This window comes from Naegleria gruberi (assembly GCF_000004985.1).
Source record: "Naegleria gruberi genomic scaffold NAEGRscaffold_14, whole genome shotgun sequence".
Classification (NCBI taxonomy): domain Eukaryota; phylum Heterolobosea; class Eutetramitea; order Acrasida; family Naegleriidae; genus Naegleria; species Naegleria gruberi.
The window spans coordinates 730,713-747,899 of record NW_003163313.1 but is presented as its reverse complement, the minus strand read 5'-3'; the positions used below and the strand labels follow the sequence as shown (position 1 = coordinate 747,899).

At 33.4% G+C, this 17,187-nt stretch overlaps 7 protein-coding genes and 2 non-coding genes across 9 annotated transcripts; 2 read left to right on the top strand and 7 right to left on the bottom strand.

The window, feature by feature from the left end:
• Positions 1-923: 923 nt before the first annotated feature.
• On the bottom strand, positions 924-6,720 carry NAEGRDRAFT_79129 (uncharacterized protein; the record flags this gene model as incomplete). Its single annotated transcript, XM_002679246.1, has 1 exon — positions 924-6,720. One exon carries the CDS (start codon positions 6,718-6,720, stop codon positions 961-963), a length of 5,760 nt encoding a protein of 1,919 aa, XP_002679292.1. The 3' UTR covers positions 924-960.
• A 406-nt stretch (positions 6,721-7,126) lies between these two features.
• NAEGRDRAFT_32261 (uncharacterized protein) lies at positions 7,127-7,882 on the bottom strand (the record flags this gene model as incomplete). The annotated part of the gene is made up of 1 exon (XM_002679245.1): positions 7,127-7,882. The coding sequence occupies one exon, from the start codon at positions 7,880-7,882 to the stop codon at positions 7,127-7,129; it is 756 nt and encodes a 251-aa protein (XP_002679291.1).
• Positions 7,883-10,296: 2,414 nt separating this feature from the next.
• Positions 10,297-10,368, bottom strand: NAEGRDRAFT_t206. The gene has a single exon. It is a non-coding gene; the product is annotated as a tRNA-Met (tRNA).
• Positions 10,369-10,451: 83 nt separating this feature from the next.
• NAEGRDRAFT_t205 lies at positions 10,452-10,522 on the bottom strand. The gene has a single exon. It is a non-coding gene; the product is annotated as a tRNA-His (tRNA).
• Positions 10,523-10,879: 357 nt separating this feature from the next.
• On the top strand, positions 10,880-12,115 carry NAEGRDRAFT_79128 (uncharacterized protein). The gene is made up of 2 exons (XM_002679366.1): positions 10,880-11,432; positions 11,481-12,115. Exons 1-2 carry the CDS (start codon positions 10,980-10,982, stop codon positions 11,790-11,792), a joined length of 765 nt encoding a protein of 254 aa, XP_002679412.1. The 5' UTR covers positions 10,880-10,979; the 3' UTR covers positions 11,793-12,115.
• NAEGRDRAFT_38575 (mitochondrial carnitine/acylcarnitine translocase) lies at positions 12,078-13,610 on the bottom strand. Its single transcript, XM_002679244.1, has 2 exons — positions 13,152-13,610; positions 12,078-13,045 (listed from the first exon to the last, which is right to left on the bottom strand). Exons 1-2 carry the CDS (start codon positions 13,333-13,335, stop codon positions 12,156-12,158), a joined length of 1,074 nt encoding a protein of 357 aa, XP_002679290.1. The 5' UTR covers positions 13,336-13,610; the 3' UTR covers positions 12,078-12,155.
• Positions 13,611-13,908: 298 nt separating this feature from the next.
• On the bottom strand, positions 13,909-15,459 carry AM6 (uncharacterized protein; the record flags this gene model as incomplete). Its single annotated transcript, XM_002679243.1, has 1 exon — positions 13,909-15,459. One exon carries the CDS (start codon positions 15,457-15,459, stop codon positions 13,909-13,911), a length of 1,551 nt encoding a protein of 516 aa, XP_002679289.1.
• A 615-nt stretch (positions 15,460-16,074) lies between these two features.
• Positions 16,075-16,771, top strand: NAEGRDRAFT_57557 (purine deaminase; the record flags this gene model as incomplete). The annotated part of the gene is made up of 1 exon (XM_002679365.1): positions 16,075-16,771. The coding sequence occupies one exon, from the start codon at positions 16,075-16,077 to the stop codon at positions 16,684-16,686; it is 612 nt and encodes a 203-aa protein (XP_002679411.1). The 3' UTR covers positions 16,687-16,771.
• NAEGRDRAFT_32248 (uncharacterized protein) lies at positions 16,768-17,172 on the bottom strand (the record flags this gene model as incomplete). Its single annotated transcript, XM_002679242.1, has 2 exons — positions 16,768-16,979; positions 17,085-17,172. 2 exons carry the CDS (start codon positions 17,170-17,172, stop codon positions 16,768-16,770), a joined length of 300 nt encoding a protein of 99 aa, XP_002679288.1.
• Between the last annotated feature and the right edge of the window lie 15 nt (positions 17,173-17,187).

Sequence of the window (17,187 nt, the reverse complement as noted above, 5' to 3'; positions counted from 1 at the left end):
TCAATATGATTACTTGCAAGTTTTAAAACTTTCAAATTTTGTAATTTTCCTAAATTGGAAAGTCCATTTCCATTTATGTTAGTACTACTTGCATCCAATTCTGTCAAATTCAATAAATATTTCAAGGATTCTTCATCTTTGAAACTGGTCCCAGAAATGTCTAATTTCTGTAAATTACCAAGTGATCCAATATTTTTCAATGATAATTGACCACAATTGAAACAATAAAGTTCAGTTAGACTTTTGACAGGTTTAGTTTCTAATATTGAAATTAGCTCATTGGATGACGATGGACTAACAGTTAGTTTTTTCAAAGGTATTGAATCATGAATAACAAATAATTCATTCAATCGTGAAATATGACAAAAAGAAAATGATTTGGCATGTGACAGATATTTCACAATCTCAGTAACTTGTTCGAATGTTATCAAAGTTAAATTAATTTCTTCCAATTTTTTCAATTTTGCAAAATCTTCCAACAAGAATGAACAATTATAACGTGTAATATTCAATTCTTTCAAATTTTTCAATTTTAACACAAATTCACTTTCTAATTCATTATTCGAAATTAGGTGATTTTCTTTTCTTTCTAAATAAAGAGATGTTACTTTTGCTAATTCATCAGAATGCTTTATCAAATTTTTTAGTTTCGTCTCGTTTCCACAATATTTTATCGGAAAGTAAAAAGTTGGAATTGATTTGTAATTTTCATTCCATTCCTTGCAAACTAATCTTCCCACATTCAAAATCCACTTGTATTCGAAATGTGGAAGAATTTTGAAGAATAAAACTTCGGAAGGAAGATTCGAAAAGTTTCCTTCCATTCGAAACTGAATATTTTTCTGATTTTAAAAATCATAGACGTATTTTGTAAGAAACACGTATTTCAATCTTTTATTTCGAATAATTTTCATCTCATATTTCAACACATTCTAAAGAGATTAGTTTCATTTAGTTTATTTACAATCCATACACAATATTTGCCTTTTGAATCATTGCATTTTGCAATTCCTTTGCCTTTTTAAAAATCTTATATTCCGGAGTGTAAACAAATCGAGAGAAGGTATCTCCAATATTAATCAAAACATTTCTATCCAAATTTTCAAAGCAATCCTTAATATTTGTTGCATTCAACTCGACAATTGGAATATTTTCGGTGTGAATTTCCTTTTCTACTGCTTCGAAATCTCGCAACAGATTCGAATCCAATTTAATTTGTTGGCTGGAGGAGAAGGTTTCTTTTTGAGAGAGTGCTGATCTGAAGAGGAATAGGAATGAGTTTCTACTACTGGAAGGTAGGTTGACTTCTGATGGAGCTCCCACTTTGACATAGTTGTGGAAAACAAAGGACATGAATCTTGGAAGGTCCTTGAAATTGTTTCCATCAATAATTTCCTTATTGGCATGTAAATCTTGATAGAGATAGAGATTTTCACATGAGAATTCCTTGACACAAAAAGTTTCGAATAGACTTGTTCCTTCTTGGGATGAGAGAATTTCATCAACTGCCTCATCAATCCAAATTTCCTCATTTTGAGGTTCTGTAGCTGCTGCCTTGAGTGCTTGTTGATATTTCCACTTTTGATACTTGTATTTGAGTGTGATAATCAGTGCATATCCACCAAATACGAAAATATAGCTCACTACATATAAAACTTCAAAGATAAACGAAATTCCATCAGAAAGGAGAGCTTTTCTAAATGAATCAACACTTTCATATCTGTATGGTAAACTACTCAATCCAATACCTTGATTCAAAACTAAGAAAATAAAGCAAATAATGTACAAGATCATTTCCATTCTAAAGTAGAGAGGACCGTCCAATGTAATAAGCCAATCTCTGAAAATTTTGGCTGGATTTCCAACGAATTTCTTCTTATCCTTCTTGAAACTAGAGCTTGGATTCTCAACTAAGTGATCCATAGCTGTTCTTCTCTTTGTATTCATGTCCAAATGTTTCTTTGTAGAGCCAATAAAATCTAAAACAGCCACAATAGTAATCAAGACACTGAATACAAGAATGCACACTGTATACGAAATGGAAACAATGTAAGTATAGGTGGCTGGTTCAATTGCATTGGTTCTTCTCAAAATTACCCACAATAACCAATAAATTACATTCACACCAGCAAATGCTGAAAGAATTGAATTTGACAAACTTGGAGCTGTCAAAAATCTGATAACATTAATTGTATGTTCACTCTTTTGTTCATTTCCTCTACTGGAAGACAAGATTTGATACAAGTATTTCATTAATTGGAATCTTGTCACTTGAATGACATAGCTCAAAATAGCTGTCAAATTCAAAGTATTGACAACGATAGCAACTACATTGGCAATAATATTAGCAGCTGTATCACCAGTTTCCCATACAGATGGTGAAGAATTCAACAATTGATCAGCCAAAATACTTCTCTGAATAATGTAAATCAAAACACTTTCTGCGATCAAGGCAACCATTCCAAAATATGGAGTCATTAATCTGGAGGAAACTGGTTGTTCCTTTCTGAATGCAATTAATCCAATTAAAATTACAGTAGCAACACTTGCATAGATGATGCCAAAAGCTATTTGGACTGAATAGAGAGCTGATACTTGATCTTTAAGATTACTGATAAATGTACTGTTCTGTTCAATGAATGTTGTAAACATGGTTGTGTGAACACATGAACATTCAATTGTTTTGGATTGTAAATTCACACTCTTGAAGGAACATCCTTTAGAACTCCACAATTGACTTGATTCGTCCCAATATTTACACAAATACTTTTGTTCATTGGTTGAGAGGGATTGAGTTGGATCATTTTGAGTTACATTCAGAGTTTCATTTTTCAAAGATTCTAAAATTGTAGTCAATTCGTCCACAAGCTCAAATTGAAGAATAATTGGTTGAGTCAAATCTGAGAGAGGCACAACAGATGAATCAACGCTGAACTTGAAATCGTTAACACTTGAAACAAGTTTCAATTTGTTAGTAGAATTGTCAAAGTTAGTATTCTTGGAATAGACAATTAGAGAAATTCCACAATCTTTTGAGAATGCATTATATTGACTCATGATATTTGAAATATTCATAGAGACACTGGTGTAGTTACCCATAAGGATAGATTGAGTTTGATTCGATTTCACTTGATTGGACAATATAAAGCTGGAAACTGCAAAGTCAATTAGATTGGAACTATACGAAACTGAACTAAGTGTTTTTTGACTTGATTGAATCATGTTAGCGATTTCTCCAAATAAAATAGTAGAAACCAATTGATTGACAACATTCTTGGTACCTTCACTTTCGAATACACTTTGCAATAAATTAGAACTGACAGAAACTGTCAAAGTCACATCAGAATTTGCTAGTTTGCTCTTGACAAATCCGTAATTCTTCTTATCATCAGCATAGCTGCCATTCACAGATGTAATAAATCCATTCAATTTGCTATTCACCTCAATAACAATTTCTCTTGTCAATGAATTGACATCAGCTGTCAAAGATTGTAAACTATTAAGAGCAGCTGTTGGGAATTTTGGATCAATTGTAATGTTCTTAATCAGACTGAGAGTTAAATCACTAACTGTACTACTCAATAATGACAAGGATTGATCATAGGAGGCAACAGTAATTGCATATCCTGTCAATGAATTAATCTTTTCTGTCAATTGAGTAGCTGTTCCACTAAAAGGTGACAGGTAGACAGTTGCTGACTTTCTGAAATCGATATTTCCAATCACATCCATAATAAACACAACCAATTCAACACTCTCCAAATCAGCAGTAATAGATCTCTTTGAACTAGATGACTTCATATAAGGTAAATAAATTGAAATTTCGGTTTGATTCGAATATTCAGTTACTCTAATTGGCTTACTCGTCTTTTTATCATAAAATCCAACAGCATACTTGAGAGGAAGGAGTCTAGAATCAGCACTCCATGATTCAATAGTTATAGTGAATAAATTAGTGAGTGAAATACCTTGACTTGGGCTAACTCTCATGACATTTGAAATGGTCGTGTTAGCTCCGTAAACGTCACTTGTCCATCCAGGAATATTAACTGTTGGTGGTAAAGCTGGAGAGACAATTGGGATTTGGATCAATGAAGTTAATGATTTCAGTAATGGATTGACAATACTCAAAGAAAATGTCAAAGTACTATTGAGTAGTGACAATAAATTTGTGGTCAATTGAATTGGAGGTGAAATTGTAATAGTAGAATCAACCAAGTTGAGAATATTAGTAATTCCATCAGAAGATGCCTTGAATGTATTATCGGCAGATGAAATAGTCCAAGAATAAGTGACCTGCGTTGAACAGCTAACATTCGAACACTTTCCAATAAAACTTTGAATCAAAGTTTGATTTAAAGTCATGCTAGAAACTATACTAGAAATTGGTTGATCAATTTTTGAAATAATTACTGAAGGAAGTCCAAAAACATCCAAAGTAGGAACATTAATATCCAATACAGTCAATTTAAATGAAACACTATTCGAAACCCGTTTTGGATATGGTGAAATATTCGAAAATGTTGCATTTGCAATAAATGTAAAAGTTCCTGCCACTAAATCTGAAGTTCTAAATTGTAAAATTTGTGAAGAACTCACAAGTCCCTTCTGGAGATTAGAACTTGTCCTGGTGACACAATCCAAGCAATACCAATTGAAATTAATTAAATTGACATTTAAAACTTCTGACAGGGAAATTTTCACACTATTCCAAGAAGTAGCTTGATAAATGGAAAGTGAAGAAACGTTCAAAGAAATGGAAAATGGATTCGTATTGACACTACAGTCATTCGAAAGGAATCCAGAGTTACAGGAACAAGTGTCAAGATCAGTACATGTTCCTTGTCCATTACAGACAAGTGAAGTTTCATTTGACAGGTAGGAGAAGCATTTCTTAACATCACATAGACTACCAAAATATCCAGATTGACATGAGCATTGATTAAATCCAACGCAACTTCCTTTCGAAGAACAAACAGTTGTGTCATTTGACAGTAAATTAAAGCAAGAAGTGACAGAACAATCAAGACCTAACCAATTATTCTTACACGAGCATTGATTAATATCAGTACATAATCCATTTCCTGAACATACTGAACTATCATTTTTCAATTTGTTAAAACATTTGAAACCGTCACAATTCAATCCTTCATATCCCAACGAACATGAACAAGTTTCTGGAAGAATGCAACTTCCCTTACCAGAACAAACCAAACTATCATTCTTCAACTTGTTAAAACATTTGAAAGTGTCACAGCTGTCACCCAAAAATCCAGAATTACAAATGCACTTGTCCAACGCAGAACATGTTCCATTTCCAGAACAAACTGCTAATGGACCACCACTTGTTAAATCATTGGCAATTCCAAAGCAAGTGAATTTATCACACAATGATCCAGAATAACCATTCTTACAAATGCACTGATCTGGAGCATTACAAAATCCATTTCCAGAACATACTGAACTCGAATTGAATAATGCATTTCCACATTTGAAAGCTTCACATGTCGAACCGAAAAATCCAGATTGACATGAACACTGATTAGGAGCAATACATGATCCATTACCAGAGCAAACATTCAAAGTGTCATTCTTGAGAAAATTAGAACATTTAAATGTTTCACATTCATTTCCAATAAATCCAGATTGACATACACACTGATCTATTCCAGTACATGTTCCATTTCCAGAGCATGGCAATTGGAGTCCTGAAGTTACTGAATTTGAAATTCCAAAGCACTCGAACTGATTACATTTACTCCCCAAATAACCGTTTGCACAAGTGCAATTGTCAGTACTCGAACAAATTCCATGTCCAGAACAAACACTCGATGTTTCATTACTGAGCACATCAAAACACTTGATTAAATCACAATTAGGTCCATAAAATCCAGAATTACACGAACAAACATTTGGAGAAATGCAATTTCCATTTCCTGAACAAACATTCAACGTGTCATTTGCCAAATTTCCAAAACATTTAAAAGCATCACATAAATCTCCGAAATGTCCACTTTTACAAGAACATGAATTAGTAAAGGTGCAAGTTCCATTTCCAGAACAAACATTTGGAGATTCTGCCAAAATTCCATAACAAGTTGGTGAAGCGCAATTGACACCTTGATAAATTAAATCTTCAGTGCCAGTTGACAGTGATGGATTTGTTGTCCACCAAACAAACCCAGCGGAACTGTACATTACTAATTCTCCATTATTTCTCATGACCAATCTGCATGGCAAAATTGCACTTACTGTACCTGTCAATGTCAAACCTAATACATTATTTCCATAAATTGATATTTGACAGGTAGTAGATGAAGGTACAAATAATCTTAATTCAAAAGGTGCAAATAAAGCTGCTGATAATAAAGTTGCACTTTGATAAACGATGGTCGAGTTGGTGACATCTTGGACTTGTAAACGACCTGTTGATGGATCTAATGATGCTTGATATTGACCATTTGATGAAGTTAGCGTTCGTGAGGTATTTAATGTTGTTGGAATGCCATTGTATCCTCCAGTTTGTGAAATTAATGTATTGGCAGGTGACATGTCAAGACATGCGCAATTATTGTTGCTTTTACATAGACCATGACCACTGCAGGTTGAAGGATCTGTCTGATCTACACCATTGCATGTAACCGCGGCACTGATATATCCTGTCAGGGCTAACAAAATTGAAATACAAATGACAACTGTCGTGAGTAATAATCGAGTCATTTTTTTTAATATGATATCGTAAATTGAATCTTGAGTATCCTACCTTTCTCGTATTTCCATCAAACTTTTCATTAACCTTTCGCTGAATTCTTGACTTTTGACACATGCTCGATATTAATTAGGATGGGCAGCATGCAATTCAGAAAATTTAATCACCCGAACTCAACAGAAAATTTACTTCAGCAGAGAGCAAGGTCGTTTTTTAGTTTTAACGAAGTTTTCTTAATGAAACTTTGAAAATTGATGTTTTACAATTAAAGTTGAGACAAATGTATTCGATTTCGTATAAATTTATTGAGAAAATGAATAGCAACGTTTAATTTTGCATTAAAATAGCAATATTGCTAATGATATTAAAAATCTTTCATTTTCCAACTTGCTAAATTGGAAATGACTTGTGGCAGATTCATTCCTCACCTCTTTCTTTCAATTCTTGCAATAATTTAATTGCTTGTTCATTTCCATTCATTGCTTCCTTGGCAATAAATCCAGAAACTTTTTTGAATTTCAATTCATTTCGTAAAATCATTTGTGAAATTTCAGAGAATGAATTTGGATGATTGGCAAGATGAGATTTCATGTACCATGTAAAGGCCTTCTCAAATTCATTCTTAGATGCGAAAAAGTATCCAATATTGTGTTGAGCATCGATATTTCCATTTTCGGCAGCTAGTAAAAGGAATTTTAAAGATTTTTCATGATTTTGTAAAGTTGATGATTGGAAATAAATGAGACCGAGATTGAGCATTGAGAGGACATGTCCTTCTTTAACTGCTTTTTCAAAATGTTGAATGGCAAGTGACACATTTTGTTGACATCCAATTCCATTCATTAGTTTTTCACCTAACTGAAATTGTGCTTCGGGAAATCCTTGATCAGCAGCTAACAGACACCACTCAAAGCTTAGTATAACATCCTTAGTGGCATCCTGTTCATAATAATTGGCAAGTGACAGCTGTGCTTCAACATTTCCATTCTGAGCTGATTTTTTCATCCATTTCATTGACAGTTCACTACTTTTTGGAACGCCCTCTCCCTTTGCATACAATTCGCAAAGATTCCATTGAGCTTGAGCATTTCCCTTCGTTGCAGCACTTGTCAAATACTGAACTGCCTTTTTGACATCTTGGTCATCACTCGAATATATTGAATAAAGTGACATGTAGGCATCAATTAATCCCAGTTGAGCTGCTTGTTCAAAATATTGAACTGCCATTTCCAAATTCCTCTCAATTCCCATTAAATCTTCTCCATGGAAATATAAAATTCCCATTTTGTAAAGTGAATAAATTTGTTTCTTGTTGGAAGATTCGACATACATTTCGAATAGAATTTTAGGATCAACTTGGATGAGGTCGTTCTCTTCCAAGATGCAATACATTGTTAGGAGGTTTGAATTTTTGAAGAATGTCGATTTGGTATTGTTTCTGAATTGTGAAATAATCCAATTGAAAATGTCAAATGTCGCAATCCAATGTTTTTCATATTCTTCTATAGAATCTGAATCATAAGAAAGGAGAGAACATAATAATTCTGGATCATTGCTAATCAGAGCACTTGGAACAAATGCCAAACTCTTACAATTTTGACTGACAGCAATTTTGACAATTTCCTTATTAAGCTTGAGTTGATTTGATGCAAATTCCAGAGCTAGTCCATTTTGCTGAACTGCCTTCTTGACAATCTCAAAGCTATTCTTGTATGAATAATCAACAAAGGCAAGAGAAAGTGGATTTTGGTCAATTGCAATTTCCATAAATTCCTTGACCTTTCTCAATTCTGGGGAAACAAATTCGAGGGCTAAACCATTCGAAAGTAGACTTTTCTTGACAATTTCAAAGTTGCTTCTCAGTTTTGGTGATGCCAGTGCCAAATATCTTCCATCCTTGGTAACTAGATTCGAAATGAAAGTAAAATCGTTTCGTTCACTTTCAGATAAGTTTCTTTCAAGTGGAATTGCTCGAATCTTTAATTGTTTCTCCTCCTGTTCAGTAAATTTCCTTGTAAATAAGTATTTTGTTCTGCTATCTTTCAAATAAGTGCTGATCATTATTTCAGAATCATTCTTTAAGGTTTCAGATATGAATTCGTATGAAAATGGATTGTTCTGAATTGCAATCATTACAAATTTCTTATTCCTTCGAATAGAATCTGGCATGTGTGGTAGCATCATTCCATTTTGAGATAAAAGAGTCGAAATTACTGATTCATGATTCTTGAATACTTGTTTCAGTAAAAAGTAATTCGAATCCAAATTTTCGACATTCGAAACTTGTTCAATATCAAAAATATCAGTCAAAATTCTATTCGTTCCATATCTTTCATAAATATTAATCCTCAACATGCCAGAAATCAACTGTTTTACAGAAGCCCAAGCATGATCTTTGATTTCCAATGGAGAAAATAAATAATCCAATAATTCTTCAATATTTTCTTGAGAATCTTCTTCCAAATTGACAGTTGCTGGGAGATCTGTAAAGAATAGGAATTTCAGTAAGGTTATTCCCAAACTCCAAATGTCAGATTTGATGTGAATTCTTCGTTTGTTAATGGATAAAGGATCTCGATATCCTAAAGTTCCTATTATGGAATTGTCTATGAGTTTGTCAGAATCTTCAAAGGTTGAAACACTGGTGAGCGGAATTTCCATAGAATCTCCATTCAATTGACATAACGTTCCTAAATCTCCCAAAATAATTGTCAATCTGTCATTTGTAAAATATCTGACATGAATATTTTCCATTTTGATATTTCTATGAACCAAATTTCTGGAATTTAAATATCTAATAGCCATTACTGCTTGATAAACAAGTTGTAACATTAAAGAAATCGAAACTTCACTCATTGACTTTCTCAAATCTGTCAAATTTCCCAAAGGATAATATTCTGACACTAAAAACCAATCCTGCGCATTATTATTCTCAATTTTGAAACAATTTAAAACTCTCCCCATATGCCAATAATGCATTTCCAAACTTTCTTCCAACATGTTTCCAATCAAATCCATCGAATGATGTAAATCTGGTAAATATTTTAATTTTTTCACAATCACAACTCGTTCTCGATTTGGTGAAAATCCAACAATGCTTTCTGTACACTTGAATGCACTTCCTAGACACCCAATCTGATCACTTTTCTGAATAATCCTATATCGAAAAGTGTACTGCTTTTTGTTTTTGAATTTTTGTGAAGAAACAATTTCAAATTCAGAAAAATAATTCGACAGGTTTCGGCCACCTTCCAGTTGTTGTTGATCAACTGCAGTTTTAGATAATTCATCAATAGGGTATTGATCAGAACCATCGTCCTCTTCATCATTTGCTTCTTCTTGATACGCTTTTTGAAGTGCACTCTTGTCATTTCTAGAATCCGAAACACTTGAACCCATGATGTTGTGAATGAGATTGGAAAATTTGTGGTGATTTGTGGCTAATTTTTTGTATGAATGTCAAGGTGGTCAACTTGAAGTAGAATGAGCCGAATCCAGTACGCGTTTCTTGGATTTTGATCAAAAAAGAAATATTTTGGATAAATGTATAATTGCCAAAATTAATGGAAAGGGGAATAAAAAAGACATAGCAAATCTAGGTTTCGATCCTAGGACCTATGGGTTATGAGCCCATCGCGCTTCCGCTGCGCCAATTTGCTTTACGATGTTCTTATTAAAAAAATCGAACAAGAATTATAAAATACCAGATATTCTTATTGGGTAAAAAATAAAATAAAAGGTGTAGGAAGACAGGGAATCGAACCCTGATCTTAGGAACCACAATCCCATGTTCTACCACTGAACTATCTCCCTTCTTATCCTTTGACCAAATGAAGAACCAATCAGTACAATATCAACCTCAGTGTTAAATCGAAAATAGAATGTCCAAAACATTAGAAATATAGAAATTGTTGATTCAATAAAATTCAATAAAATTAAATTCATTATCACCCAACGTCTTTATCACTGCCGGCAGGTTTCTAATAAAACAAGTTTCTTCCAATGGTATTCTTTTGTATTCGAAAGGTGGTAACTGAAGAATACAATTTGGCAACGACTTCCCTTATCAACTCCATTTTGGAAAACCATCACTCTTCTTTGTTGCAGTTGTCAGTTTTCTGTCGTTCTATTAAAAAAATTAAAATAAAATTTTAAAAAAAAAATTGCTGTCAACGGTCAAACTCATCAACTTGGAAATTGTTCTGTGGCAGCAAGAATAACAACCCTTTTCATCATCCTCTTTCTAGAAATTATTTTCATATCAAAAACTATGGCCAATATTAACATGTCAAATGTTGTGGACGAGCTGACAAAAGTCGCGCAACATAAACTTGAAACTCTACCAGTTTCGAAGGATATTCCACGTCTAGCACGTAAATTTACATTATTTCGTTTTAATTCACAACAAATGACAGAAAGAAACTTTACAGCTGACAAGGCCAAAGATAAAATTAATATTGTCTTGTTTGAATTGATGGGTGCATTGTTAGGTGAGATGGGTTTAGAACAAGTATCTGCCACTCAAGATATATTCGACTCTGAAGTGAATACAAATATTCCAACGACATTTGACAAGTATTTATTGAAATATTATGGTGAAAATCATCCAATTATCAAATTGTTAAAGTGTTGTAATCAGAGTCCTGTTATTGCTGTCTTGTTTCATGTGAGAGAGTGTTTGAAAGCTCATGGAATTGAATTTAAAGATTGTAGAGGAATGTGGGTATGTTTTTTTTATTTATTTCAAAATTAGAGGCCAACTGAATAATAGTTCTTGGATTTTCACACTGGAAAGGATAACAAAACACCTGTGATTACTCAGAGACGTATTGAACAAGTGTATAGTATTTCAGAAGACAAGTCATCACTCATTTGCAAGTATAAATTTGAGTGGGAAATTTCTATACAGTTCGAGTCGGTCAATTGCAATCACATTACGAAAATTTCTCTAGTTTTGAAAAATTTGGACTATGATGGATATGCATGCTCAGATAAGGAAAAGCAAGAAAGTGAACAGGTGTTTAACAAGGCATTTTCAAATACGGTAGTTGAAGGTTTGAAAATTACTGTTACTGGTGATTAGTTTTGTTGTAATTAGTTGATTGGTTGCATTTTTCATCTTTAAAAGAGAATTGACCAATGTTCTTCAATACATGATTTGGTCAATTCACTGACAAGAGAGATCTATAACAATCACTTTTTCCCTTTGTACATAGTTCCTTTCCCATCTTCTACTACCACCACTTTCTATTATCAAATTACTAGTAACACTGCGACTGTGTTATTATTGTTGATAATCCATTCCAGTTTTCCATCTTTCAATTGAGGAGGTTTCCTCACTAAGTGCAGCACCTAATTATTTCTCAATTCTTGGATTTTATTAGCAAATAAATTCGGTATTATTTGAAAATTGTGTTTCTCTCGAGTTGTTTTTAATGCAATTAAATTATTCTCTGTTCAGGAATCCACTTATTAATTCATAAACCATGAAGGTTGTGGCATTTACAGGAACAGCTCTCACCAGTGTTGGTCCAATACCTTTGAAGAGAGATTTGGATTGTCTGCATTCTGCAAAAACATCTGCAATCTTGACATTGTAAGTTCCATTTCTAGCAAGAACAGGAGATCTTGCTTGAACTACACTCTTAATGACATCTGTTTGATAGGTAAATCCCCAAGCTGCTAAACCAGCCATACCACCACTGGTCATGACAACTTTCCAGTTAGAACGAAGTTCCTCAGTCAATTGATTCACTTCCTTTTCAGAAGCATTTTCTCCAAGTTGTCTTGAAGCAAAATATTTAGATAATCTAGTTTTACCTTGTTCGTAGGTGGCAAAGTAAATTCCATTAAATGTTAATTCTCTCATCATGGTTGCAGATAAACCATGGTAGATTCCTCTCAATCCTCCTTCATTCTTCCAAATATATTTGGCACAATCCTTAAATCCTCTTCTTCCAGCAACTCCGTCAGTAGCTCTTGTCTTGATTGGATCTGTTGAGGTTTGAAGTCTAATTTTAATGAGCTCGGTTGGGCACACAACAAAAGCAATGCATGCACCTGCAAGGGACCCACTGACGAATTGGAGTGGAATTGAATTTCTTCTCATTTCAGTCTCTTCTTCAACTGTTTGGTTTCCAAGAGCAGTTCTAAAGAGGAATGGAAGCAAGCCATTGTAGACACCAAAGAGAATGCAATTATTAATTGATTCTCCAATGAGTGGTGAGAGTAATCCTTTAAAAAGTGAACGAGGTCCTTCCTTTGCAAGAGCTTCTCTGAATAAATACATTGCTCCTCTACTGCTAGTACTAGTTTGAGCTCTCACTCTAATAGTGTCTATATTATTTTCAAAATCACATAATTTGAACACAATTCCATTAATTTGTGAAAAAGTAAACAAATTAAATTAATTTCTCTCAATTAATTATTAATTGCAACATACCCAATGGATGGCCAACAATAAGTCCCGAAGAACCAGCAATACTTCCAGCAAAGCATTCCTTTGAAAATTGTTTCATAATTTCCATAAACGAAGCCTTCTTAACATTATCAACATCCTCACTAACACTTGTTGTATTATTAATGTTGAATTCTGTTGTTTGTTGTCCTGTTGTTGTCGATTCCATGATGATGATGAAAAACTTTTTCTATTGATGTCTATAATAATTCAAATCTTGTTGTGTATAATTATACTCGTTAATTAATGATGATACGTTGATATTTTCACTCATTAATGATGAAGTTTTGGCCTCTAATATAAAAATTATTATAATTAATTAATTAAAATTGTAAAGTTGCTGAAACGGAAAAGAGAAAAAAGGCTCTAATGTTGTTACAATGATTTGCAAATGCAATGCTATAATATATTCTTCTGGAGTTGTGGTGAATTATTGTTGTTGAGTTTTTTCTTATTACTCGAAAGCCAAAATGAGCGAAGAATTTGTTTGTTTTTTTCTTTTTAAAATTCTCCGTTATTAATTTGGCGGGAAATATGAAAAGCGAAAACAGAGCTCTTGTTTGGTGAATTTTCCAAACATGTTGTTATAGAATGGCTTGGAATGGTGATGGATCAGGAATGCTGTTTACAATCAATAGTTTTCTTTATTCTCCTCGATATTTCAGTAACTTTATAACTAATGGAAAGATTGAGTGTGAAAATTTGAATCATTCTTGTTGTGTGAAAAATCATGATGATGAATTTATTCATCCATTTCATCAAAGTAATCATCTTCTTTGGCTTGGGTGTTATTTTCTTCGTCGAATTCTTCTTGTTGAACGGCAGTAAAGCTTGGCCAATAGAGAATGGTAATGAGCCAAACGTACAAACTGTAGAACATAAAGTAGGACAAGAATTGAGCAGAGCTATTCCAATCCTTACTGAAAACGTAGAGGAAGATTTCCACAATAGTACCAATAACCATTGTAATGGTCAAGAACCAAATAACCTTACTACGCCAAGCATTTCTCTTTGGTAACAAGTTCATTCTGTGCTTTTCAATAACTCTCATCAAATAATAAATAAGAACAAAGATGTAGACAAGCATAATCAATACAACAATAATGCCCAATGTTTGATATGAGGAAAGTCCTTGAACAATTCCCAAATTGTAACCTGGATCTTCTTGTTCTTGAAGTCTGACGTAGGTAAAGGTAGTAATGACAAATACAAAGAGAATGCCAACCAATACAATCTTTGGGATGTAGAACCACAGGAATGATCTATCTTTTTGTGGAATGACAAGAGAATCAGTGAAAACCAGCACCACAAACATTAAAAAGCAAACGAAACTAATAATAAATACAATATTAATAAAGGAGAAAGCCCAGTTACCTGCTGTGAAAATCAATGCAAAAATAGGATTATTGTAAAGTACAAGGAAAATGAGCAACAATCCAATCCACTTTTGTTCAGTAGCCCAATTTACAAAGTGACTTCTAATAATATTGGCAATAATGAAAGCAATACAGAGTGGAGCAGTGATAAAGATTATACTATATCTCCAGCCCAATTCCCAATTTGAATAAGCAGCATTGTAGCTTTCAAATTCCATCTTGACGAAATGTGGATCAATAAGAGTATTATCATATAATTCACGAGAGTTGAGGAAGCTCACACCAATACGATAGTATGGATGTCTAATATGTGATTCATAGAATAGTGTAATTGGATCACAGAGTTCACTAGTGGAAGTACAAACCAATGGTCTGGAATAGGTACCATTCACAATAAGCTCCCAATCACCATCAGCTTCATCCTTACCAAAAAGTTGCAAGAAGAACTGGAGGTTAGACTTTTGGAAACCAAAGGCCTTTTCAGATTCCACAGAAAATGTTGAAGTATTAGATTTCAAATAACAGAGAAAATTAATCTCTTGATTAATGGCACTAAATGTTGTTGGTGCTGTAGCCAAGACTTGTTCTTGACCATAGAAAAGTGGCTTGAGATCATCATGATCTCCATCCAAAGTATATTGAGCATATCTCAAATGTGATGATGTTCTTGGCACAAAATCAATAGATCCACGTGAACTTGTTGTTGTGTTCTTTCTTGTATCCATTTCCACATAGTGTGAATCCAATACGACTGGGCCTGCAAAGACACCCACAATGATAGCAATACCAAATAATACTGTTGCAATAATAAAAAGGACTAAAACAGCCCACCACGGAAGGATATCAATCAGTGGTTTGTATGTTTTCGAACGATCTTCGCTCTTAAACAGACGGATCGTAAATTCTCTTACTCCCATTACTTCTCTGAAAAAATTGGAAAATACACAACCAAAACAACACATTAAACGGATTTAAATATTAGAATATCCAAATCCTCCTCACTTGTTTAGGAAAAACTATTTACTACTCGAGTTTGACTAGTATACTAAGTATCCAAAGATGATGACAATCAGTAGTGGACGATTCCGTATCTTTGAAGAATAAAAACTCGTCCGCACTCAATCTAGGTGTTTGCTATTTTTTTTAAATTTAAAAAATCATCAAATTTATTTTTAAAAAAATTATCAAAATACCAACTTGGAAATTTTACATCAAATGTTTTCCTCGCTGATTGGATGGTGACTTGCTTTCTAACAACAATCTAACAAGAAGAAAAGACAAGAAAACATTTTCAATCAGAATTTCAACAACCAAAGGAACCAAAAATATTCTATTTAAAATTTAAAGATTTTGGTAGACTTAATATTGGTATTATCAGCATGAGACTTTATTTTGATACCAAACCAAGGAGAAACCACTTTCTATCTTCATAGCCAAATTGGTTGTTATGAATAGAGAATCTTCTTGTTATCTTGACGATTATCGGGAGTACACCTTTCCAGTTCATGAATTAGTGAGGAGTATCCAAAAAAATGTCTACAACACAAACCATAACTACATCAACAACAACAGAAACAACTCCACAAGAATTGGTCACCACTATTCGTTGTTGTTCAGGTTGTTCTTCACAACAATCTGATGAACAAAAGCATTTGCATGAAAAATTGATGAAGAGAGCAATTGATTTGTCAAAGGAATCTTGTAATGATCACGGTAATCATCCTTTTGGTGCTCTCTTGATTGATAATGATACTAATGAAATTATTCTTGAAGCTCACAATACAGTCCACACTGAAAATGATCGTACAAGACATGCTGAATTGAACTTGTCTAGTATGGCATCAAAGAAATACCCTCGTGACTATCTCACTAATTGCACAATGTACACCTCAACTGAACCTTGCATTATGTGTGCAGGTGCCATTTTCTGGGTTGGAATTGGAAAGGTTGTTTATGCTTGTCCTGCAAGTAGACTTCGTGAAATTGTCAGAAGAAAGCAAGATGGAAATAATTTGAAGAATAGTGGTAGTTTGACTATTGCCTGTAGAGAAATATTCGAGGAACGTTCCGAAGGTTTGAACATTCCACTAATTGGTCCAATTATGGAAGAAGAAGCAGCTGCTGTTCATGAATCCTATTGGTAACCAAAAAACAATTTTGTAAATTAATTTTGTAACAATTCAAAATAGTTCTATGATTTTTATTTAAATAAATTAAACTTTTATTTACAATCCGAGCTTGGAAACGAGCTTTCCTTGTTGGTGGAGCTTTGATGTATCACTGAATCCTCCAATGAATTCACCATTAACCCACACAGATGGAACAGTTGATTGATTAGTCATTTCCTTGAGAGTATTTTGATATTCAGTTCCTTCCTTCATTGTGTCCAATTCAATTGCTTTATAATCAACTCCTAATTCAGCAAAGAGCTTCTTGGCTATTTGAATATTCCAATCCAACAATATTAATAATAATATTATTATTATATTAATCCAATTAATCCAAGTTAATATTAATCATTCCGATCTTTCAAAAAACTTACCATTTGTACAGTATGGACAATAAGTCTTGGAGAAGATTGTAACCTTGTTGGATGAGACAAGTTGTTGAATGGTATTCTTCAAGGACATGTTTGTATGATTATT

Bases quoted from the DNA above. Each gene is read 5' to 3' on its own strand.
- NAEGRDRAFT_38575 (XM_002679244.1), bottom strand. From the start codon at position 13,335: ATGGAATCGACAACAACAGGACAACAAACAACAGAATTCAACATTAAT. The intron at 13,046-13,151 runs GTATGTTGCAAT...AAAATAATATAG, and splicing joins TATTGTTGGCCATCCATTGG to ACACTATTAGAGTGAGAGCT.
- NAEGRDRAFT_79128 (XM_002679366.1), top strand. From the start codon at position 10,980: ATGGCCAATATTAACATGTCAAATGTTGTGGACGAGCTGACAAAAGTC. The intron at 11,433-11,480 runs GTATGTTTTTTT...ACTGAATAATAG, and splicing joins AAGATTGTAGAGGAATGTGG to TTCTTGGATTTTCACACTGG.